At 42.4% G+C, this 25,298-nt stretch overlaps 2 protein-coding genes across 4 annotated transcripts in view; both read left to right on the forward strand.

Annotated features, from left to right (window-relative positions):
• Positions 1–251: 251 nt before the first annotated feature.
• Positions 252–20,265, forward strand: poldip2 (polymerase (DNA-directed), delta interacting protein 2). 2 transcript variants are annotated; one of them, XM_075474071.1, is made up of 11 exons: positions 252–460; positions 6,671–6,752; positions 7,046–7,143; positions 7,247–7,346; positions 9,879–9,954; positions 14,582–14,689; positions 16,268–16,404; positions 16,671–16,697; positions 16,777–16,902; positions 18,237–18,316; positions 18,484–20,265. In XM_075474071.1, exons 1-11 carry the CDS (start codon positions 276–278, stop codon positions 18,596–18,598), a joined length of 1,134 nt encoding a protein of 377 aa, XP_075330186.1. In that variant the 5' UTR covers positions 252–275; the 3' UTR covers positions 18,599–20,265. The 2 variants fall into 2 exon arrangements, with proteins under 2 accessions (XP_075330186.1, XP_075330187.1); XM_075474072.1 differs by having other exon boundaries at positions 6,677–6,752.
• A 598-nt stretch (positions 20,266–20,863) lies between these two features.
• lrrc75a (leucine rich repeat containing 75A) overlaps positions 20,864–25,298 on the forward strand; it is an 83,809-nt gene continuing 79,374 nt past the window's right edge. The window contains exons 1-2 of one of the 2 annotated variants that reach the window (XM_075474073.1): positions 20,866–21,305; positions 21,936–22,206. In XM_075474073.1, coding sequence (XP_075330188.1) covers positions 21,955–22,206 — 252 coding nt within the window. In that variant the 5' untranslated portion in view covers positions 20,866–21,305; positions 21,936–21,954. Of the gene's footprint in view, positions 22,207–25,298 lie in introns of both variants that reach the window. The other variant, XM_075474074.1, reaches the window with a different exon arrangement.

Raw genomic sequence — 25,298 nt, forward strand, 5'->3', positions numbered from 1 at the left:
TCTAAGCTTTTCATGACGTTACCAAGTTAAGAAGTCGTTCCAGTGCAATATATTTTGTACAACTAGCTATCATTGGTATCGTGAAAATAAAGGGTATAAAACCGTGTCAGTATTCATATGTGTTTGAGATGCCAAAAATCCGTGTGGAAAACTACATTAGACGATGTTCAGCAACTGATTTTCGTTATTACTACCTCACCAACGATTCTTGAAAGCAGCATCAGTGCCCAGCTGTACATGCGTGTGAGAACGTGATAGCAGTGAATGTAGGAAAGATGGCGGCCTGTGCATTACGTCGGGGCTTGCTGAGCAGTGTCAGTAAATATAACAGGAAACACACACAGAGAGTTCTGAGTGTAGCTGACACCAGCAGCGGGTTTGAGGCGTACAAACCACGGTTACAATGCCGAACCTGTGGGGTGCTTGGTGGTGTTCAGCAAAGGAGGTTCATGTCGTCACGGTAAGAGACGCATTCAGTGTCCTCCTCTGTCGAAGCTAACATGCTAAAGACTTTAGCTAAGTAGACGTTAATCAAGATGGCCCCACAAGGTAATACTCTGGACACTTCTGTTGTGTGAACAGGTGGATTAAGACGGTGCCTGCATTATAAGCTTGGTATGGTTTGTTAGCAGATATGTTGCAGCAGAACATAAAAATGTAATTTGTCCTACGTTTCTCATTAGCTTGTAAGCTCACTAGCCAGCGTGGGTTGAGCAACAACTTTCCAACGTATGTTCTGGCTGCCCCCAACCTGCTAGTGAAGTCGTCACATGTTAAATAACATGTTAGAAGTACGCATCCACAGCGCAATACCCTTATTTTAAGAGGTGAACATTTTAAGTATAACTAACACAAAATTGGTGATTTTTAATGCTGAAATGTTTTTTTTTACGACGAACTGCAAGTGTTCTTAACGGTCTCAGAAATGCGCGGAGCAGATTCTCTAACATTTGACGTTGTGGGACTGAACAACTTATCTTAACATAGAAGTTGCGATGTTTAACGTTTTCCGGAAAGACTTTGATTGAAGGCGCAGTTTTTGTTACCTAAAACACAAGTTAAACTCACCTTGCCCATCATTCCTCATTCCCAAACCGATGTTGCACTGCTTAATATTTTACTAGCCCTCTTGTTGCAAAGTTCCTGTAAATCCTGTGTAAAGCACTGATACTTGGCAGAATGACTGTTCTGTAAGTTGTCCCTTACTTTTTTTTGTAATGTAAATGCAATCCTAAATTGTCTTTAGTTGTTTGAATGTACTTTGAAAAAGCAAATAGCCACCCAAACTTGTGCATGTGAAAAAACTATTGGTAAAACTTCAAATTTAATTTCAAAGTGAATCAATAATAGAGAACAGAATCGCACAACGTTTCAACAAATCAGGTAAGATCATTCAGAAATATCGTCAGTTTACAATTCCACAAGTCTGCATAATAATCTTAAGTATGAAATAAAGTTATATGGTTATTTAAATATTGAGTAAAAAAGTTTATTCATTTATTAATTTTATATTTTTTACAATTTTATATCTGTCAGCGGTGTTTCCCTCTCTGGATGTATGAGCATCCATTAGTGTTTTTATATGAGAAACGTCTGTAATACATCTAGAAATATTCAAGGGAGATTTGCCCCCATAAAATGTATAGGGAATTCTTGTTCTATGACAAATGTCAACCACCGCTGTTAGGAACATGTTATTGCTGGAATGCATAGAGTCGGGGCATTTTGCTGCAAATAATTTCAATATTTTATTTACAGTAAAATAATCATGGCAAATTACGTCTCCTTCTTATGAAGCAGCAAGAATTGGGAACTGGCTGTGTGAACTGCAAAAAGTTCAGTGTCCACATGCATGTCCTCCATAATAATTGTAGAAAATCCATGTATGAAAAGGCTTACCCCAGCATGCACAATACCATGACCCCTTATCCCAATTCCCAGTTTGCACGTGCTTGATACCCCACCTCCTCCTGTGTCTTAAGCCAGGAATAAACTTGCTTCTAATTACAGGATGCGTGTTTATTCTTACGCCCTTGCGTGTCCTGTGTTTGTTCATTGTAGTTTGGGCACGTCCTTAGAAATAAATGCTATGCCTTCTCGCACTGCAATATGTAGGTGACAGTTGGAGGCAGTGTATGGCCAACATTGACCGGATGTTGGGTTTTAGGATTAGCAGCGGTAACATTGATGGGAAGTTTTCAAGACAAGCTCGTAGAGAAAGTGTGCTATTATTTGTATCTTTATGATGTATCTTTGCCTATGGTAGCCCTGAGGTGCAAATCACAATGGCAAAAGAGAAACGACAATGGCAAAAGAGAAACGACAACGGTAAGAGAAAACACAACGAGATTAACCAAATTGGAAAAGGTAGGTAACCTCGGGCGACATGAATCGTTGCTGATTGGACGTCTTATATCGAATATCTTTTGAGACCTTTTTGTTAACATCGAGAGACGGGATAGAAGTACGGATGTAAGACGGGATAGTCGCATCAAAATATTCTTTAATAGCAGCGCATACGTTGTCACTAGCAGTGCTCATATTTTGAAAACATGTAAACCATAGTCCTTCCTGTTCAAAGGAAGGACCACCACCAATCCAATCAGCGACAATTCATGTCGCCCGAGGGTACCTACCTTTTCCAATTTGGTTAATCTCGTGTTTTCTCTTGCAGTTGTCGTTTCTCTTTTGCCGTTGTGATTTGCACTTCAGGGCCACCCTATTTTGCCACTGCAAAGTGACAAATATACTTGTGAAAATAGCTGCAAGAGATCAGTAGTTGTTTGAAAACGTGTGCACAGAGAAAAATGTTTGAGAAATGGATCTGAGACGGTATCCATGGTGTGTTTTTTTTTTTTTTGTCTGTAATGAGTTATCTGGTGTCCCCCCTAGTGGAATCCTTCAGTAACAGGCACAGTACACTGGCAAGTATGTGAATAATTACACCCTTGACAGAGCAAGTTGCTTACCTGAACCGGTTATTAAAAAGCGAGTCGATTTCTGGCCTTCAGTCCCTCCCACTAAAGATATGAGGAGAGGAGGGGAGGAGACAGATATTTAACAAAATGAGTCATCCTTTCTTTCATCATTCTAAACCAACATCAGTTAAATAAACCATTGTTTCGTTTTAGCCTACCACTGTATTTAATTATTTATGAGATAATCTTTAAATTTGTTTGCAACTATGTGTAACTTTAATTTACACGGGGATGAATGTGACGCTCTGTTTTCTGATGTTGACGATACTGAAAAGTCTTCAGCAAAGTATACACAAACCTGTCCTCATTAACAGCTCCTCCCAAAAGCCTCCTCTCTCCTCTGGGTGCATTTTAGAGACGGGGACATCCCTGAATATATTTGGATGAAATTAGACGGGTGAGACTAGCTCCCATGTGCAGTTTTCTTTGGAAAGAAAGCAGGCTGTCTTGTTCCTCGCGAACTGAAGGTATACAGCAAAGTGACATGGATAGTTTGAGTGGTTACTGGGAAGGAGAGTTGTTGACCAGATGTAGCTAATTGCTCAGGCTCCACAATTTGCAGTGGGTTTGCTAAATTTAGATGATGATGATTATGTGATTATGTCAGGCCACAGGGTATTGATGTCTCTGTCTTTTGTAGCAGTAGAAACGACCTCAAAAATGTTGTATTGGTCTCCTACTGGTGCCAGGTACACTGTTCGGTGTGTGTCCCGGCACATTCCTGCAAATTATGCTACGTTGGGATATAGTTCTTATTTGACTGCTGATAAATATTGTTTTATGTTAGAATTTATGCAGGTTATTATTAGTTATCATTTGCATATAAAAGACACCCATATGTTTTACAGCATCTGGTATTGAACATTTATTTTTGTTATCACTAAAAATTGTAGCAATGGTAACCAAGTAAAGCTGTTTAAACATCAACCGGACCCCACTGAATAACAGGGTTGAGACTGAATTATTAGTATAGAGAATAAAGTAGGACACAGGCATATTTCAGCCTTAAAAAAGGTTGACAACAGCTTTCTGCCAAATTGTTGACATAGACAAATAAGCTGGAAATGTCCTCAAACTCTAAAGAATCCCCAGAAAACCTGACATTGGGCTCAGGCTGGTCAATTCTGACAGTGATGAGAACTTAAAGCAAAAACATTCGAGGTATTGCAAATACAGCTCTAAAATGTGTATTTTTACATGTGAAAACAATCCACAAAACATAATCTATCCTATTATTAAACTACATGTAGTGTAGGATATTTGGAACATTGATAAGTTTTGATGCTAAGTAAAAATAAGTAGTTGAATTATTCTAAATACACAAAATAAATGTTGTCTTTGAGGAGAGCTTAAAACTTAATAACACAGGCTCAGAAAAAAATGGGTTTTTGGAGACATATTATATACTTCTATCAGCCCAAATTAAAAGTTTGTATTGATTATTTGAATCATTTATGTGTTGATGCATACATGCACATATGGAGAAAGAGCTAGTGTTTCGACCCATGTTAACACACACAGTCAGTGCACATTAAAGAACAGGACTACTTCTATAATATGACTCCAGATGAAGAGGGGGGGGGGGGGGGGGGATTTCCAACCAAATCAAAAGATTAGACTGATGATGCTTGTCAAAAAAGTCGCCCCTAAAGTGGTATGGACTCACTGCATGCTACACAGGGAATCCTAAGAAATGAGTGCCGACTTTGCCAATGTTATGGACACTGTTGTGAAGGCTGTCAATTTTATCAAGAGGAGTGCGTTACCCGCCTCTTTGTGTCTTTTTGCGCCGCTACAGGAGAGGAGCACAATCCGCTCCTTTACCATTCTGAGGTCAGATGGCTTCGCCGTGGATCAGTATTGGCACGCGTCTTTGAATTACGCACAGCAATCCACAAGTTTCTAGCGGGCCAAAACCTCATGGAGCTGGCTGCGCATTTCAATGATAATGCCTGGCTCACTAAACTGGCATATCTGGCGACATTTTTTCAGAGCTGAACCGACTTAACAGTTCTATGCAGGGCCACAACACACACACACACCATTCAGCTTTATGACAAGATGGAAGGCTTCCTGAAAAAAACAAAAAGATGATGAGAGTGTGTCAGGGGAGACAACATCTCCATGTTTCCATAGAAGAAAAATTAATTACATCCCTGTTCTGTTTGTCTCTCGTCCAAGGGGTCCTCGGGCTGGAAAAGGTTGAAGACCCCTGCTTTACAGTTTTCAGAAATGTATCCCTCCTGGTAGTTCAGGATGAATTAAGAGTTGGGCAGATGATTCAGAATCACCATTTCAAGCAAAAATATAAAAATCACTTAAATTCAGCCATAAATCTAACTGGCGTCCTAACAAGAGCCCCTTTCACACTGCCGAATAACCCGCGTTTAATTCGCGAATTTAGCGTGTCCGCTGTTGTGTTCACACTGCCGACCCGGGCTGCCGCGTCAACTCGACTCGCCTTTCGACCCGCGTCGGACCCTAGTCTTTTTGCCGAGTTTGATGTGAACACAATCGACGCGGGTCGGACATGGGCGTGACGTGAGGAGTTTAAAAGACAGAATGGACAGTTTCAGAACAACAGCGACAGGTGAGGACAAGTTTTACTCTGTTTTAGCCTACATCAAATTGGAGACATTTTTTAATATGGCCAACTGGGGAGACAAGGAGGTCCGCGAGCTCCTCAGCCCCCGAACAGAGGACGTTATTTTCCGCCACATTTCGGGGACGGTGAAGGATGGACCTCTGCAGGAAGGGCTAGCGAGAAAGATGGGAGAGCACGGTTTCCCACGCAGCAAGACGCACCGTAAAGTAACATCTCCATGAACTGCATTGCAAAAATGAGTTCTCAAGGTGTCCCGCCATCGTTTGTTTGAAAAATTTGATGCAGACAGGTGTATTTAACCCTACCTCCGACGCATGGCTTGTGCCTACGTCATTGTACACGCCCAGCATTTTATGTGTTTCGTGTGACGCTCTGCCACTAGGCAACACCCCCTGAACTCGGCTTCAGGCGACACGGGTCACCAACACGCCAAGCGTTCACATTGCTCGACGCGGGTCGAAGGTGCAATTTGGACCCGCTAAGGTAGCGGGTCGCAGTGTGAAAGGGGCTATGGTTAACAGTAGCTGCTTTAACACTTTGTCCAGCATTATTTTTTTTGTGACGTTCGGATAATTTGCAGCCAAAGTCTCACTTAATATTTTGGTGCAGATTAGTATGAGAACATTTCTGACCTTCACTCGATCTATTTATGTGGAATCTAAACACCCAGATTTTTAACCACTTTTGAAAAATCAGGTTATCTTGTGATTACTCTTGTGCAATAAACTCGCAAAAATAACCTGAATCCAACTTACTGTGCAATATTAAATCCCCCTGTCTCTATATCCACCTCATTAATCCCTCCCTCTTCATCTTTGTTTTGAAGATTAGCTTTGGGGGTTGCACACAAGTACGAGTGTTATTTATTTGAAGTGACCAGCTGTTGTTGTCAGTGGTTAAGAACATTGAATGTGTTTGTTGTTGTGATAATGATGGCAAAGACATGGAGATGAGGCCCAGTGATATGTCTGACCCCCTGACAAGTAGAGGTGTTGATCATGAGATTTTGATGACTGTCCTCATCTATTGCACAATAGACAAACACCTATGTGCTCCAGTGTATAATGGTCTTGCCTGTACTTGGCAGGAACAGGCCTGAAGGGAAGATTTTGGAGACTGTTGGAATGTTTGAAGCTGTGAAGCAGCATGGAAAATATGAAACTGGACAGGTAAGACCTTTTTCAGAAGCTAAGAGGTTGGTTTAGCTCGGGCTCCCTCTGTCTTTCTCCTTTTTATATACATTTTAGACTTGTTTTATATTTGAACATTAATCTAACATAAATTGTTTGCTCTATTTAAGCTGTTTTGCAGTTGTGATAAATCTGTTACTTAGTATTGTTATTGTAGCACACATTTTGCCAAGTGACTGTAATCCCATCAAACTATTGCTGTATTAAATATCCTTCATATATAATCTCAATGGGATTTATCCATTTCCTCCCTGTTTTTGTCCTTCCTTTAGCTGTTTCTTCACAGTGTGTTTGGCTACAGAGGCATAGTCTTGTTTCCTTGGCACGCCCGCCTCTATGATCGAGACATCACCCCACCCATGTCTGACAGGTAACCCTTCATTTCCAGAGGACTATACCTAAAGGTCATCCTCCTGCTTTTGGGGTTTAGTGGGATGGTTTAGACAAACTGAATCTGTGATCTTCATCTTCAGCAAACCTGAGCCCCCAGGAGCCCACGGCTCCAAAGAAGTGAAGGGGAAGACTCACACCTACTACCAAGTCCTCATTGACACAAGAGACTGTCCTCACATAGTAAGTTATGTTTTCAGATTAAGGACCACATACATGTGTAATTTATATCCAAAATGTCTGTGGACAATAATAAAAAACGAGATTGCTGATTCAAGCGGCTAAAACGAGTTTCCTTTAGAGGGGGGCTAGGCTGGGCTCAGCCTTAGAGATGGGGTGAGGAGCTCGGCCATCCAGAGGGAACTCAGAGTAGAGCCGCTGCTCCTCCGTATCAAAAGGAGTCAGCTGAGGTGGTTCGGGCATCTGGTTAGGATGCCTCCTTTTGGGCACGTCCTACTGGGAGGAGGCCCCGAGGCAGACCCAGCCTCGCTGGAGGGATTATATATCCCTTCTGGCTTTGGAACGCCCCGGGATCCCCCAGGAGCAGCTGGGGAGAGGGGTGTCTGGGTTTCTCTCCTGGACATGTTGCCTCCGCGACCCAATCTCGGATTAGTGGATGAAAATTTATGGATAGTTACGCTGACTATTCCTTCCCCTCTGTCTCAAACAAACACAGAATACATATCAACTCCCTCCTGTCAATACAGAAGTCATTTCATGCTCGATTTGTATGTTAAACAGCTAGTCATTTGTGCTGCCATGGACTAAAATAGAATGTATGCGAATGAATGCATAAAAATACCATTGGTTGACTGTGCAGTTAACTACATAGAGGCAGGCAGCTGTTTGATAAAGGTCTTACAGTCCCTTTTACACACTAAGACTTGCTTTGAGAGCAGTGTGAAATGTTTGATTCAGTCCTGTAGTAGTTGCAGATTTTTATCGACTTGACTGTATCATCTCATTCTGTAAGAATCGTCGTATCATTGTGTTCATCTGCAGTGGACAAAGTGGAAGTGTTTACCTCACAGCTGGTGGCTTTGTTGAGATCAACTGTTACAGTTAGATGTACAGTTGAGTTGAGCTTTAGAAAAAACAACAGTGGCACTGGCATGTAGCCTTCAAGTAATGAATAAAAAGAATACACTATTAACATTTAAAAAAAAAAAAAGAACAGTGGCATGTAGCATTCAAGTAATAAATAAAGGTAAACCATGATTAACATTTCATCCATTTGAGTTGGGATCAGGCAATATCAGAACCATAATAGTGGGATATTCTTTGACTTAGTAATTTGAAAAAATATCTGCTTAGTGCCTATCGCGCATTTGCACTGTAGCTTTAGCTTACCGGCGCACAGGTGATCTGCGCACGTCTTTTGAACACAACTTTAGTCTTTGCAATGTTAGCATTTACATTATTTGATCTATAAAACCGGATAACTCGCGTTGTCACAGAGAAACAAGGGATACTTTCAGTACGTTCTGCTGTTTATTTTGATATACGGTGCATTGTGTAGTGATGGGGACTTTGCAACTTATTCAGCTGTACTTTGCAAAGACATAACTTTATTCTGTTTGATTGTTGTCTTCATAATGGGATTATTTCTGTATGTACAGATACTCTTTGCAAAGCTCTGTTTCCGCTTTTTCTTGTGATATACGTTTCATATCTATGGGATGGGGAGTTTGTTCAACGGAGAACAATGGGTGTGAATTTGCCCGCAAAGTTAACGTTAACATGACTTGAAACTCACTCACCTTGAATTCTGTGAATAAATTTGGATGTCTGTCTTTGAGGTGCTTCGCTAAATTGGAAGTGTTTCCTCCTTTCGTCTGAAAAGCTGTTTGGCACTGTTTGCATATAGGTTTTTGCGAATCTATTACTAGTCTTTGATCATCCACCTCAAACGCAAAGTACTTCCAGACACGGCTCTTACTATTTTTCTTTTCGACGAGTCGAGACGGAGCTGTCGCTGCAGTTGCCATCTTCCGTGTTCCTTTGGCATTTAATGGCCCACTAGAACACTTGTAGGTGCATATGGTGCCCACGTTACATCCGGAGGAATTTCATCCTCGGTACTGTAGAAAAACGAGTACTGTCATGTTTTTAGGATTGTGGCATCGACTTTGTACCGAATTATCGGTTCTCGTGACATCCCTACGTGCAGTATAGACCGTATACATAGGAGCAGAATTGAGTTTGTCTGTGTGAGAAAATGTTCAAGAAATCCTGCTGCTTGTAACCTCCTCTTTGGGAGATCACATTACATGTGAGTACAGCTGAATTCACTGCACAGATGCTGTCTTTAAGTTACCTTAATGATGATTTTGACAGCTCAGGCTGCAGTTTTAATAATAATAATAAAAAAAATATATATTTTTTTAAAGATATATGCAAATGAAAGCAGCTTTATTGGGAATTCCACTGTATTGATATGCACTTACACTTTACCGTTTTTACAAAAAAGATACAAAATGTAGGAGGGATTTCCCCCCCATCCACATTATCTGGGTATGTTTTAGTCCATTTTTAAGAGGCTAAATTTAGTTCGACATCAGTGAAACAAACATGTTTGCAGCATTTTAAAACGCAATGATTCATTTAATTTGTGTGCCTGCCAGGGTCCCCCCATTTCCCAGTGTCATGTAAGCCCCTAAAATCATATTGTCTGAAGCTTCCCCCATGTGACTGAGTTGGTTTTGTCTTTGACAGTCTCAGAGATCTCAGACTGAGGCGGTGACATTTCTGGCCAACCATGATGACAGCAGAGCTCTGTACGCCATCCCAGGTATGCAGCTGTGAATAAAACTGGTCAGGATGCTCTTTCTTTACTGAAGAATCTCGAACACTCTGACATTTTCTTTATATTTCTAATGTGATATCACTTCTAAATAGAAGTCTGTGTTGATGGTTCTGTTCTGCTTTGTATCAATATTTTCACTGAACTCATTGTATTTAGGATTTATTTATGTTTTCTTATGGACTTCAGTCAGGATGTCTCCCTTTTTTTTTTATATCACTTCTTGCTTTAACAGGGTATCTGCGGGGTCTTAAAGGGATAATCCGGAGTAAAATGCACTTTAGATCAATTTACGGGATGTTGGGAGTACATACGTTGAGTTGACATCAAAATCATGTCATTCGGATGTGTTTTGAGAATTTCGATTTGACCGTTTTTAGCCAAAAGTCGTTAGCCTGGAAGTGATGAGGGCATATCGTATCGCCGCTACAAAACGCTACTTTTATACCTCTTCTACAGCTCCAAACAACATAACACTTACGTGGTAGTGAGTAGAGGGTCCCTAAAGCCAAACCGAAGTGTCCCGGGGTCTTCATGTGGTCGGATATAGAGTCCAGAATGATTTTAATCAAGCCAGTACCTTTCCGGAAATGTTGCTGCTGCACCTGCCGCTGAAGACCGTGGTGAAGTTGGTTTGATATTGGATATTTGACAGAAATTAATATAAAATAGAGTGTGCATTCAATTGGTGTACAAAAAGGTGTGTGTGGTTGGTACTACACTCACTAGGTCACAAGGCTTGGGAGGTATTGGAAAAAAAAAGACACCTTATTTCCTTATTGTGAATATCTGTCGAATATCAAACCAACTTCACCACGGTCTTCAGCGGCAGGTGCAGCAGCAACATTTCCGGAAAGGTACTGGCTTGATTAAATTCATTCTGGACTCTATATCCGACCACATGAAGACCTCGGGACACTTCGGTTTGGCTTTAGGGACCCTCTACTCACTACCACGTAAGTGTTACGTTGTTTGGAGCTGTAGAAGAGGTATAAAAATAGCGATTTGTAGCGGCGATACGATATGCCCTCATCACTTCCAGGCTAACGACTTTTGGCTAAAAACGGTCAAATCGAAATTCTCAAAACACATCCGAATGACATGATTTTGATGTCAACTCAACGTATGTACTCCCAACATCCCGTAAATTGATCTAAAGTGCATTTTACTCCGGATTATCCCTTTTAAAAAGTCTAAAATCTAATCATTTGAATTTAAGGCCTTAAAATGTCTAAATTTCTCTTGAAATCTCATAAAATGTCTTGAATACGATTCTGAAAGGTTTTAAAAATGTATTGACGTGACTTTTATTTAAAAAAAAAAATTAATTAAAAAAATATGTAACTTCAGTCTCTCTTTTAAATGTTTCGATATTTGAGGACGCTATTACGGAACTAAAGTACCTCTGCAGCCCTGTCAGAATTTATAGAGCACAACCTGCTATAGTATGCTGTTCGTGGTTGCTCGCAGCTCAGTAACTGAGGAGCGGCTGATCAGTTAACGTTTTGTTTAAGATGGGTCAATGTAAATTTGACAATTTGTGGCTTCAGAACGAACAATTTACCACATGGTTGAAGCCAGTTCATGGAAATATTTATGAAGCACACTGCAACAAGGCATTGGAGTCCCACGCCAAATCGCAAAAGCATAAAGCGGTCTTAAAATGTCCGCAGTAAATGCTTTCCATCAGCCAGTATTATTCCACATGAGGATCTGGAGCATCGAGGTCCAGCGCGACCCAGTCTGCTACAACTCCAGTTGACCTCCGGACAGCGTTTGGGTCTACGCCCGCAATAAAAGTGGAGGTGCTCTGGACTCTTCACACAGTAGCTAAGCGCCAGTCATATACTGGCAATGAGAACATTGATGAGCTGTACCAGACCATGTTCCCGGATTCTGAAGTGGCGAAAACGTTTAAGTGTGGAAAAGACAAGACGGTGTACATCGCGCGATTTGGATTAGCCGATTTCATCAAGAGAGACCTAATGGCGCGTTTCCACTAGCTCGCTTCGGCTCGGCTCGGCGCGCTATTGCGTGTTTCCACTAGCACGCAGTACCTGCAACCGGGTAGACTTTTGGTATCACCTCAGCCCTGGTTCCAAGCGAGCCGAAGCGTTACTAAAACGTGACGTCAGCCGACTGCCTTCCACTGATTGGCCGATGAGTGTTGTCACTTTTCAATACTGTTTTTTCTGGCGGCCAGGAGTCTTCTCTGGCTCTCTTCTCTTGCCTTCTGTGTGACAAAAAGCCACAGGGTGAGCAGCAACACGAGCGCCTCGATGACCTCCATGCTATCCTCCTCGTAATTTGTTGTTGTTGTTCTGGTCGCGCAGCCGTGTTAAGACGACCCCACCCACGTCGATGAGGCACGAAGTGATACTCAGTTGTAATGGAAACGCAACCAAACCGAGCCGTATCAAGCCGTGCCGAGCTAGTGGAAATGCGCCATTGATCTCCAAAGTTAAGGGCCTGTTCGTGCTGATGTTCGACAAATAAATTCATATATTTTGCAAGTAGTGGTGCAACGGATCATCATTGAGCCGTGATCCGTTCGGATCAATTATTTCGATTCGGCACACACATGATCCGCGGATTGATTTATGAAAAAAAAAAAATTGTGCGCATGTTCAGTCCTCACACAGCCGTTACAATTCCTGCTAGTTCCAGGGACAGGGCTACTTTCCACGCTCTGGGTAAAAGTCTGCAACAGTTCCCTCTTCAATAAGCAAACAGTCCTATGGCTCGTTTGTGATTTATTGTCCTCAGCGTACAACATGTAGAACAGTGGGCATGGAAAATAAGGGCGTATTCATACCTACCTCGTTTGGTCCGGACCAAACGACCAAACGGACCAGATTTTCGTTGGTTCGGACCTTTTGGGATGGTCTGAATACAAATCACCGAACTCTGGTCCGGACCAAACAAGCGGACCGAGACCGAGCTGAAAGGTCGGACTCGGTCCGGATCAAACGAACCCTGGTGCGGATCTTTTGGAGGTGTGAAAGCAGACCGGACCTAATCCCAGACTTTTTGCTTTTTTGTACCTCGGGAGCATCCGTCGTTTGTCTGCTGCTAGGTAACAGAACAGAGCGTCGTTCTTCTAATTACTAGACCGGCTGTGGTAAAGCTAACGAAAATAATATTTCTAGACCGAAGAAATATAAAAAATAGAGCACACATCAGCATTATCCTCTGTAGCCGCCTTGCCCTTTGTCGTCGTTATTGATAAATTACTTGTACAGCAGCATAGTAATTACACAGTTGTGAAAATAGCAAAACGTTGAAAAAACATATAGTTTTGATTATATTAAAAGCAATAACGGCACGGAAAGCGTCCATGACTACATTCACTTTTGAACTTAGCACTTTGTGTTGCGCGTGTCGATTCTGACCAATAGCCGAACGACTTCAGGGCGCGTGGCTTTGTTGACATTTCAGTAAACATCCGTTTACTGAAATGTACAGTCTGAAAGCGAACCGCACCAAAATGAAAAAAAAAAAGGTTCCGACAAAAGCAAGTGAACTATCGGACTTTCCTGGTCTGAATACGCCCTAAAAGTAGGCTAGACTTCGGTGACTACTGTAACGATAACTGCTGCCTCTAGTGCTACGTCTGTTTCCATATACTCGCGCTGCCACACAAACCTGTCGCCTAGGTTACCACACAGACATAACACGTAGCTGACATAGCGATAGCTAACATAAAGAAAACCCCTAACCTGCAACACAGTGTGGTCATGGCGAGCGGAGGAACAGAAGAGCTTGAACGCCCCATGTCATTTAAATCCCCTGTTTGGGAGCATTTTGGCTTCCCTGTCAAATTTAATGAAGAAGGAAAGAGGTTGGTGGATAAAACCGTGGCGGTGTGTAGGCACTGTGGCACAAGAAAGCCACACAACAGTGGAAACACATCGAGCATGGCCACGCATTTGCAGCGACATCACCCCGGTGTTTCACTGACAGGAGTGAAACCGAAAGCGGCTCAACAACCGCTCATCACCGCGGCATTTAAGCAGCCCCTTCCTTCACAATCCGACCGGGCTAAAGCGATCACAAACGCTATCGATGTGTTTTTATGTTGCACTTTAAGTTGTTTTTCTTTGATTATGTTGAAAAGAAGATGTTAATTGTGCACTTTAAGTTGATTTTATATATTTCAATTTAATCATTTAAAAGTGTTAATAAACAAAAAGACAAAACATGTTTATTTGTCTTCTCTATTTTTTTGCTGATCCGAAAAATGATCCGATCCGTGAGATTTTTGATCCGTTGCACCCCTATTTGCAAGTAATTCCGAGCCTCCTTCTTGCCAGTATGGATGTGAAATGGGTCTTAAATTGTATTAATTATGGTCTTAAAAAAGTCTTAAATTTGACTTGTTGAAACCTGCAGAGACCCTGTTTAAAAACCAACACAGCTACAGTCAAATGACAAACTTGAGGCTTTAAAAGTTTAGTTCACAAATGGGTGGAGATGTCACAGCAGCTGTCTTTCGTCTCCATCAAAAACTGAATATGAGCAGTTTAGAGTTCATGAACATTAAACTTCCTATTTTGTTATTTTTTTCTCTCTCTCTTCCATGTGACCCTGTGTCTTTGTTCCCCCATTTCTTCAGGGCTGGACTATGTGAGCCATGAGGACATCCTACCCTATAACTCTGCAGAGCAGGTCCCAATCCAGCATGAACTGTTTGAGCGCTTCCTCTTGTACAACCCGACAAAATGTAAATACCATTCTTGAGTCAGCACAATATTTCACACAAACCCTTTACAATGCACAGAGACATATCTTCAGGAAACACTACCCAGATCTGCCCTCTTAGGACATCACCTGTTTCGTCCTAGCTTCTTACGCACTTATTTGTTTCCTAAATTGTCTTTGTTTTCTAAATTGTCTTCCCATTTGTCTAGGTACCTAATTTACCGCACTTACTCTAGCACTAGTTATGCTCTTAGCTGTTTGGTTTTTGAAGGAAATGCACTTTTCCTTCAGTTATTTTGCCTACCGATGTGGAACACACTTATTGTAAGTCGCTTTGGATAAAAGTGTCTGCAAAATGACCGTAATGTATTGTAATAAGAATGAAAGTGCGTCATTTACTTCAAAATAGGAAGATCTGATACAGTCCATTCAGACTGGGTGTTGGGGCAGATTGTAAAGGTGCAGTAAACGTTTTGATCAGTTGTTAAGTTGAAAATATCACTCTGTAGGAGCTTAGTCTGATGGTCTGTTTGGATAAATATGGTCTCTGCATGTGGTTTGTTCCACTTGTGCTTTACATTAGGAGTAACAACTGAGGGGACCTGAAATATCCCTACCTCTGGTGTCAGGTCCCGGCCCATTAACATGCGTTATTTTATGAATGACCATCATGTCGTTTTGTTTCCCACTTTGATCATCTTGCTCCTCTACTGATGGAGGAAAGTATTTTTTTCATATTGTTGTAACGATATTCTTTGTTTAAATAATGATTTTGTAAATAATAAATACATTTAATTCAGATGGAGTATACGTTTAGGTGTCAACTAGATCTGTATCCTCACAACAATTCCAGCTGCTGTTTTTTGGACTGGTTTTGATACAAGATTTGAATTTCTTTTATAAGTCATTTGAGCTGCCCACCAGAACCATAATGGAATGCATTTGCCTCGTATGGGAAGAACTTTTATTTGTAGTTTGACATGTGATTCAGATCTTTGTAGTAGAGTTGCGCAGGGCAGAGTGTTTTCAGACCACTCATAAGAGCCACCCTGCAAAGAAATCCTTGTTTTAACAACACAAACCGAACCCCGTTTTATCCAGATATATTCCTTCTCTTCCCACAACAGGTGTCTGTTTATTATCCAACTGTCATTATAAGCTGCTCTGTAGAACAGTTGTGCAGATTTTTGACAGCAGCCAGGACACACCTGCAGTATGTAGTTAGAAAGTCAGAAAGAAAGGAGAACGTGAACTTGAGAACTTGCCGGACCCGTGGGTCCGCCTGCAGAATGTGTGGATTATGAGTTCACATGCAAATAAGTTTTATGAAAACTTTATTGTTATAGGTGTTAATATTGTTGTCCGTAGTTAGTGCTGTGGTATATTAAAGTTGTCTTGAACTTATTTGTGTTGACCATCTCAGTAACTATATTAGATTTTTTTGGCCATCAACAGCCAAGGCTTGAGAATTTTGTGTCTTGTCAGGGCCACTTGCACATCCTAGCTTTCACCCACATGCCAATTGATGGAGTGCAGAGGAGAGGAAGAAATGTGCTTTCAGTAACTTTTGGTGTGTATTGTCCTTCTCTGGGTGCCTTAGCTCCTCCATTCACTGCCAGGGACACCCTGAAGGCATGGCAGGAGAAGAACCACCCCTGGCTGGAGCTGTCAGACGTCCACAGGGAGACTACAGAAAACATCCGAGTCACGGTCATTCCCTTCTACATGGGCATGAGGGTATGTGAATCTTTGACATTTTTAAGTTGCTGTTGTATCTTCTGTCAGCACATCCTGAGTCACACCAGTTCACAGCTGGTCTGTGTTGCATTAGTGGAATCTGCATCTGCCTGTTTAGAACTTAACCTGCAGCAAGCTTGCAGTATGTTTTAGAGTTACATGTTTTTTTTAGTTGTTGTTTTTTTTTTTTTTAACTAAAAGCAGCTTCTTTTTATTTTTTATTTTTGTCTTCTTCCGATGTAACCGCAATATCTTCTCATTTTCAGGAGGCCCAGAACTCCCATGTTTATTGGGTAAGTAGCATGCAGGGAAAGTAGAAAGTTAATGCGACCACAAGTAGTAATAATGTTTTTGTGTGTTGTCGTGTTGCAGTGGCGTTACTGTATCCGTCTGGAGAATTTAGGCAATGAGGTGGTTCAGCTGAGAGAGAGGCACTGGAGGATCTTCAGCCTGTCAGGAACCCTGGAGACAGTTCGAGGACGAGGCGTCGTGGGCAGGGTTAGCATGGAAACAAAACGCACACACATGCAGTGTCCTAACGGGATATTTTATTAAAATAAGTGAGGGGTGCAGGTATACTTTAATCGTGCCAGGCCATGGTTGGTGAAGTTCCCCTTAATACTTAGTGAATAACTTCATAAACACTTTACATCTGCTTGAACAAAATATGATGCAGCAACAGCAGGAAATATCTGGTTTGCATCAACGAACTCCTCTCCAAAACAAAAGAAACAATATTACTGATATCCAAAAATACAAATAAGAACAGGCAAAAAAAGCTTAAATTCAGGTAGAAGCTTTTTTTTCGTCTTTTTTTAAATGCACATTTCCAAACTTTAGTCTCTCCTTTTTAAAAATGTAATTAAAGTTTCTCAATAAAAACCACTGAAATGATCAGATTCACGGTCGGCTTTGTTTTTAAAAGCCTTCAAATATAGCTGCATTCACTATATTTGTAGTTACTATATTCGTTAATAACCCGAACACAGTGAAGAGAGTGTAAACGACATGCTACCAAACTGTAGCTTGAGCAAACATTCGGGGCTGTAGCCCAGACATGAAAATAATTTTTAACGGGGGTCCGGGGGTTTCTCCCCTGGGAAAAAAAATTAAAAAAGGGGGTGTTAAAATGAAAATTTAACACACTTCATGACCGGCTGCTACACAATTAAGAGTTGAGCTTTGGCCACTAGGGGGCCACATCTCGGAGTTCACAAGTAGCCCTACTGCTTCCAGTGAGTAACTCGAGCCACAGTCGATGGCTCGAGCCAATCAGAGGTCATCACCAAATGAAGAGCCTGCCTACTTTTTAACACAACCCAGAAGGACTGAGAAGGAACCAACTGTGTCGTAACGCTCTCAGTCTCCACTTGTCTCTCTGCCCCCTTTCCCCTGAAAAAATTCCTGATGTCCATCTTAGGCCTACTTTCAATGTCACCCTCAGACAAAATGGCAAACCAATGTGGAATAAACCCCTTCTGCATGATGGGAAACCTTTATTTGTTACATATTGTATACATTTCGCAACGAAATTAATCAACATGTCCATATTTGGGCATGTCAGAATCCTGCGGTTACAAAGTTGCATGATGACAGCAGCGGTAGTCTATCACCGCTCAAAGTGTGGTCCACGGAGCTCTTCTTTTTCTTCTTCTTCTTCTTCTTATTATACATATTTTATTTATGTCAGTCCAGAGAGATTCGGGGCTGAAGCCCCGAATGACCAGGTCTCTCGACGCCACTGCTACCAAATCTTCTCCTTCAGTGTCTCATATTTGAAGAGCAGTGTTGGTATGAATTTGTGTGACTAAATATATTGTGTGCCATCACAGGAACCAGTGTTATCTAAAGAACAACCAGCCTTCCAGTACAGCAGCCATGTGTCTCTACAAGCCCCCAGTGGTCATATGTGGTGAGTCTGTGGTCACACACATCCCGCATTGTGTATCAGAAATAGTTTTGCTTTTAGCGGTATATCTTATCATGCCACTTTTAGATTCAGTCATCTTTTTATTGCTCGGGCTCTGTTGCTGTTTGCAATAGTATGTTAAGTGACTCATTTGTGTTATTTTTATTCAGGGGGACATTTCGAATTGAAAGAACTGATGGCTCCCACTTTGATGTTCGCATTCCTCCTTTCTCCCTGGAGAGCAACAAAGATGACAAAGCGCCCCCTGCTGGTTACACTTTCTAACTGTCACTTCTCATCTGTGAGGCCACCGGACACCCTTCCAATCCTTGTCCTACCAGGGTTATCTAGAATTGTCCTTCCCTATTACCCTGCCTCAGCATTCAGTGTCAGTCAGGTTAAGCAAAGGGAAAATACTGCAGTATCTAAAGAATCCAAATGCTGGCCTGTATTGTTTTTTGTCAGAATGCACCAAACAGCAGTATGTCACTGATTTAATGATGTAAGTATAGAGATCATTGCTGTTCTGTGCATACTCACATGAGTTTGTGTTTGAAGAGACATTTACAGTGGAGTGGAACATGGAATTACTGCTGCCACACTGAGCTGGAGTTGTCCTGATATGCGACAGCCAAAATTTTGACCAGCTTGTTTGTATTTAATAGCGAGCTCGGTTTATGAAAAGAGGGAGGAACTCCAGCTGAGCTTCATATAAAGGCTTCTGTTGGACTTCAAGTCGACCAATGAGCAATCACCTAACCTACATTTGCAAAACACCTAGTTCCTAAGAGATTTTGGTGTATGGGGATACTTTGATTCTGGACCCGTTTCTTCTTTCATGTTGTTTAAAAATCAAACTACACATTTCAGCTGAGTTGTAATTGACTTCTGAGAGCCATGTTACAGATGATGGATACATGAAATTTTTGCAAGGTCACAACTGTGAAATACAGTGGCTATCATTAATCGGTAGCAAATAGGTATTTTGATGTCTAAATAAATCCAAGTCTTTAAATGGGGATGGAAAAAAATGTAGTTCTGCATGTCAATATAAAGCAGTGGTATCTGTGCCAGCTTTGAGTCTGTGAGAAGAGGTGTTCTGTGATGCATGGTATCTTTAATTCTTATCTGTTTGGAATCAACTTTTTCATATGTCCTGCTGCACATCCGGGACTGACACTAACACTGCTTTAAAGATTCCTGGGCTCTATGAAAAGCAGCTTTCCCACAGCCTGATGCTGAAAGCATGCTGCGGTTATGTCTTGTTGGACAAATAACAAAAATAGAAAAAAAGCATTGCTTACAACTAAGGAGTGTTAACATCAACAGACAGCTGAACACTGGTGTAAGATTGGAGCTGGCTGTCTTACTATAACTGGGTATTGACATAATAATACTTAAGTAAATTGCTTTGAATTAACTACACTGCAGGACATTTGGTATATTACAAAACAATCAATTTTCCAAGTTTGAGATGTTGGAAAGTTTGACCCTGATAAGAAAATGCAGCACCATAGCTGTCTAGGCTGCATTAGTCAAGGCGCACTACCTGTGTCCACCTTGCAGTCTGTTTCCACAGCTGTGCTATATACTTTAAAGGACAAGACCGTTTTTTTGACATTGGGCCCTTGATTTCACATTATAACATGATGTTCTACTCAACCCTGCTTGTTGTTGTCCACTGTGGTTCAGTTTTAGGATTAAAAAAACAAAACAATTAGAGGCTGTGAACTTCTTGTAGCCTATGAGCTGTGCAAATTGACAGCTAAAAGCCAATCTCCCTGTTTGAGGAGACCGTTTGACTTTGCAAGACCAGAGTTATGCACCTAACATTTCTCTTAATAAGTGAGGTGAAAGAACTAACGTTTTAAGTGATTTGAAGCAACAATGATGGCTGAAATACTGTAAATAGGTGTATCAAAATCAAAAATAAAATGTATCTTTTGAAAAACGCATCTTGTTATACTTGTGGTTGCTCTATGTGTCGCTGTCAGACTCCCAGACGTTACCTGCACTTTGACAGAACTAAGAAATGATTCAGTTCGTCTTTATAGAGAGTCTCAAAAGAGATTCGATCTCTGGAAGTTGCAACCTTTAGTTTCAGACAGTCACCACCAGATGTCAGTGCGGTGTTTTTCCTGCTCACTGCCCACAACACGAGCACATTTACTGCAGTGAACATTATGCATGTCCCCCTGTTCTCTAATTAATGAAACGGATTTGTCCCTTTGGTCCGTTTCTGCCTGCGTCGCCAAAACCCGACTAAACTGTGAAAGTTTATACGAGCCTCTTAAATGATGAGGGTACAATCATGACTTCACAAGTTGAGGTCGAAATAGAAAAAGACGCGAATGCTTAAGATGAACAGTGAAAGGCAGGTTTTCAAATCACTCATAAATCACAGTCCACTCAACGGCCCAATTTTCTTGAGGAAATAACTTGTGCCTTTGTGGTCTACTGCAGGTAAATAAGCTAGCAGTGTCTTTCATTGTGATTTCCATGATTTATTTTTAATCGACGGTAGCCTAAGCTGTACGATGATTTCACCGGAAGCCTGTAATATTGTAAAACGTATGAATTGTATATATCTATCAATATGTACAAACGCACACCCCCCCGTCTGTTAATCAGTGGCGCAGCATTAAAACCATGTCTTCACCATGGAAATCAGCGCAAAGTCCCCATTGGAGCTCAGAAACTGCAAACTCGGCGGTGCTCGTGCTCTCAGCCCTTCCCTGCCTCTCTCCATCACGAATAGAAGACTTGTGCTCACGTGCCCTCGCTGCGCGCCCCCTTTCAGTTGAACAGAAGATGCAATACATAATTCAGTTCCAGCAAGGGGATACCACAGTCTCGCCCCTCCTGAAAAGTCCAGCATTCGGAGCTGCAGCCTCTCGGCAGCCCGTGGATCGACACGCTGAGGCGGCTGCCTCCTGCTGCTGAGCGAGCGGTGATTCAACCTTGGAGGAGGACGGAGGCTGCGTTGCTGCAGGTAATGCCCGACTTCCTGCGGCCGATAAAGGACTGGGCAGAGGGAGGAACGGTGATCTGTAGGGTAAACATTTCAATGCCCTGCCTCGCGCAGCACTTCATCCGACTGGCTGCCTGCTCCTCCTTTAGCCCGGGACAGAGGGCTTTGTTTTAGGGAATAACACAGGGAAGATCCACAGGGTTATCTGCTATGTAAGTAAAATATTTTGAAGTTGTGTCCGGGATAGGTAGCTGAGATGGGCCGCGGTCCGTACTGTAACCTACATCGTGTATCCTACACCCTGACTTTTGTGTCCGTGTTGTGCGGCCATGCTGCAGGCAGCATACTGTGAGCTGTTCCCGACCTGAGCTTCAGTTGCTGGGGCAAGTCTTTTTTTTAGAGCAGAAAACTACCACAGTTTACAGTATGGTTTGTACCCTGTTCACATTCACTTTTGTTTGATTTATTTATTAATTTTTTTCACCATCAGTTTGGTATAGTATTTATGTTCCTTGAAACTTTACCCCAAACTGACAATGCATTACAAGGACGTGATCAGCTGCTGATACTTTAATGAGCAAGTATCTCAAAAATTAAATCAAAGCTGCGTCTGCATGATTGCTTTGTGGGACCGACATCCTTATTATACAGTTCGCACTGAGGTAGCACCATGGGTACCAAGCAAACCAAAGGCCAGGACCCTCAAGGAGCCAGTCCTCAACACAGCTGGAAGCGGACCCCTACCAAGGAGAAGGGAGACATCTTGGCCTCCATTATGCTGAAGTCAGGAGATCGACTGAACCGTGGCGGGACGCCACCGCCTCCCTACCAGCGCCGTATTGGAATGATCCAGGAGATGATGCTGATGGCCAGGCAGGGCAAGCAGGACGAGGCCACGGAGATGCTGAAGTCACTCCGACAGGTAGCTGCTTGTTTGTGTGTGTGAATGTTGATGAGTTAGTAAACCCTTTAAGAGTCACAGTGCCTCTCATCACTGCTTGCTTTTATTGTCTATCCTTTACATTAATGCTGTTAATGCCTTAGGTGATGCCAGTGGGGATGTTGAAACAAAAGCCAAGCTCACTGACTCAGTGACTGTCTTTATGCCCCCTTCCTCCCTTCCTGTATGGCTGGTCCTGTTATGTTCAGACTTGTTATGCTACACAGCTATAATGTGGACAATGTTATGCAGTCTTTCTCGGTCTCTTAAGACATTAGCCGTGCTTTGCTGGCTGCTGCCACAGAGAGAAGGAAATGGCTAACGGACTGCAAGAATCTGGTGTGGTGAGACACAAAAGGAAGGCAGGGGAATGAAAATACCACCAGTTAGATTGGAGGAGTTGGAGAGCGACAAAAAAAATGGAGGAAAGGAGAGTGTCTGTGCTAACAGTGAAATGATCAAATGTCAGTGTGATTATATGTTTGATGTTGTGACAAGAAAAAAAAAAAAAAAAGGTTGAAGAAGATGGTGAGTAAAGAGACAACACTGCACAGAAATAATACGCTGCAAGTGTTCACTTTTGAACTCCTTCGATTAAACCACAGGGAGCAGCAAATCAGGCCTAAACACATACAGCTTTCAAACCTTCTAGTTTGGGCTTTAGAGATTTCCATCAGCTCCTTTCTGTAACCATTTACTGATCAACCCCATTTTCATTACGAATCCTGGTTTAATGGCAGACAGTGGAGCAAAACAACGTTAATACAGAGGCACTTTTCCAGACACATCTTTGAGGGATAACCATCTCTGTTGATGTGTGATTAGGGCAGGACACCCCAGAGGAGGAGAATTACTCTTTCCTGTTTGGAAAGTGGCGCACTCACAATGAGCCAGTGCAGTTAAAGTCCTCGCCACTAACCACGATTTTGAAGACAGAACTGTTGCATAATGACTTACTGTCAAACTGAAATGATATACCTTTATTCACAGTTACTTTTCACATGAACGCTGGGAGGATACGTATGTGCCTTATCTGAAATTGCAAACAGCACAATTTCTTTTTTTGGTTGAGAACATGTTATAACTGACCTCTCTCCATAACACTGATATGTATTGCCTGTACTTGTCTACACCAGAAGTAGCCCCTGCATTTTCGTTGTACATGTAGCATCTTTGTTCTGCTGTAAGGACAATGAAGGTATTCTATTCTATTATATTCAAATGACACCAATAAACCCGACACTTGAATTCTTTTTGAATACATGGTATTGACCAACACAAGCATTGATAACAGCTATAGCTATATAATAATCTTATTCTTATTCTTATTATTTTTATTATCCATCCTCCATACCCACTTAATCCAGTTGATTGTTGCTGGAGCATATCAGAATCAGAATCGCTTTTTATTGCCAAGTATGTGGACACACAAGAGGAATTTGACTCCGGTTACACCTCACTCTCTTTAGTGCAACAATTTAAAAAAAATAGACAAAAAATAGACATAGAACAAGATTAAATCAGAATTGCAAATTGGTGCATGTTGCAAGGATGATACACTGAAGTCCGGTTTTAGCTGTTTAACACAGAGACAGCCTGAGGGAAGAAACTGTTCCTGTGTCTTGTTGTTTTGGCGTACAGATTTCTGTAGCGCAAGGCGCTACAGAAGGGAGGAGTTTAAACAGTTTGTGTCCAGGGTGTGATGGGTCTGCAGAGATGTTACCTGCCCGTTTCCTGACTCTGGACAGGTACAGATCCTGGATGGAGGGCAGGCTGACACCAATAATCTTCTCTGCAGACCTTATTGTCCGTTGCAGTCTGTTCTTTTCCTGTTTGGTGGTTGATCCGAACCAAACGGTGATGGATGAACAGAGAACAGACTGAACAATGGCGGTGTAAAACTGGATCAGCAGCTCCTTAGGTAGGTTGAGCTTCCTGAGCTGCCGCAGGAAGTACAACCTCTTCTGGGCCTTTTTGATGGTAGTGACTGTGTTGGTCTCCCACTTCAGGTTCTGAAAGATTGTGGAGCCCAGAAACCTGAAGGATTTCACAGCAGACACTGCGTTGTTGGTGATGGTGATGGGTGGCAGAGTGGGGGGGCTTCTCCTAAAGTCCACTGTCATCTCCACTGTTTTTAGTGTGTTCAGCTCCAGATTGTTCTGACCACACCAGCAGACCAGCCACTCAACCTCCCGTCTGTATGCAGACTCATCACCGTCCCGGATGAGGCCGATGACCGTTGTGTCATCTGCAAACTTCAGGAGTTTAAAGACATGGTAGGTAATCCTGTTCAGAAACACATTTTGTAATACTGGGTGAAATGGTCCGTCTATCCTGAGAGAAATCTATACAAGATGTATTTAGAAAAAGGGACGAATATAATCAGACCTCTGTTGCAGCTGCAGGACTGAGAAAAAGCTGACCAATCCGAGATCAGCGGGATTGGATTCCTACAAAAAACCAATCAGATGCCTCTGCTTTCTGCCTACGCCCCCCTCTGCCGGCTCCCTGCTCCATGTGCGCATGCGGTTCCACCGGCTTTGGATGAAGCACTGACGGAATGGGGAGGGGGGGGTGGAGCTTAGAGGAGTGGACACTTTCGAATCTTGCTAGCTCTCTTGCTAGCTCTCTAGGATTACCTACCATAGCTTTAACAGACGGATCTCTTGAGGTGCAGTCGTTGGTGTAGAGGGAGAAGAGCAGTGGGGAGAGCACACACCCCTGGGGGGCGCCTGTGCTGATGGTCCGGGTGCTGGATGTGATGCTCCTCAGCCTCACCTGCTGCTTCCTGTCAGTCAGGAAGTTTGTAATCCACTGACAGGTGGAGGAGGGCACAGTGAGCTGGGTGAGTTTGGTGCGGAGGATGGCTGGGACGATGGTGTTGAACGCCGAACTGAAGTTGACAAACAGGATCCTGGCGTACGTCCCTGCAGAGTCAAGGTGTTGCAGGATGTAGTGCAGTCCCATGTTAACGGCATCATCCGCTGACCTGTTCGCTCGGTAGGCGAACTGCAGGGGGTCCAGCAGGGGGTCTGTAATGTCCTTCAGGTACGCCAACACCAGTCTCTCGAAGG

Source organism: Odontesthes bonariensis, chromosome 9, assembly GCF_027942865.1.
Source record: "Odontesthes bonariensis isolate fOdoBon6 chromosome 9, fOdoBon6.hap1, whole genome shotgun sequence".
NCBI lineage: Eukaryota > Metazoa > Chordata > Actinopteri > Atheriniformes > Atherinopsidae > Odontesthes > Odontesthes bonariensis.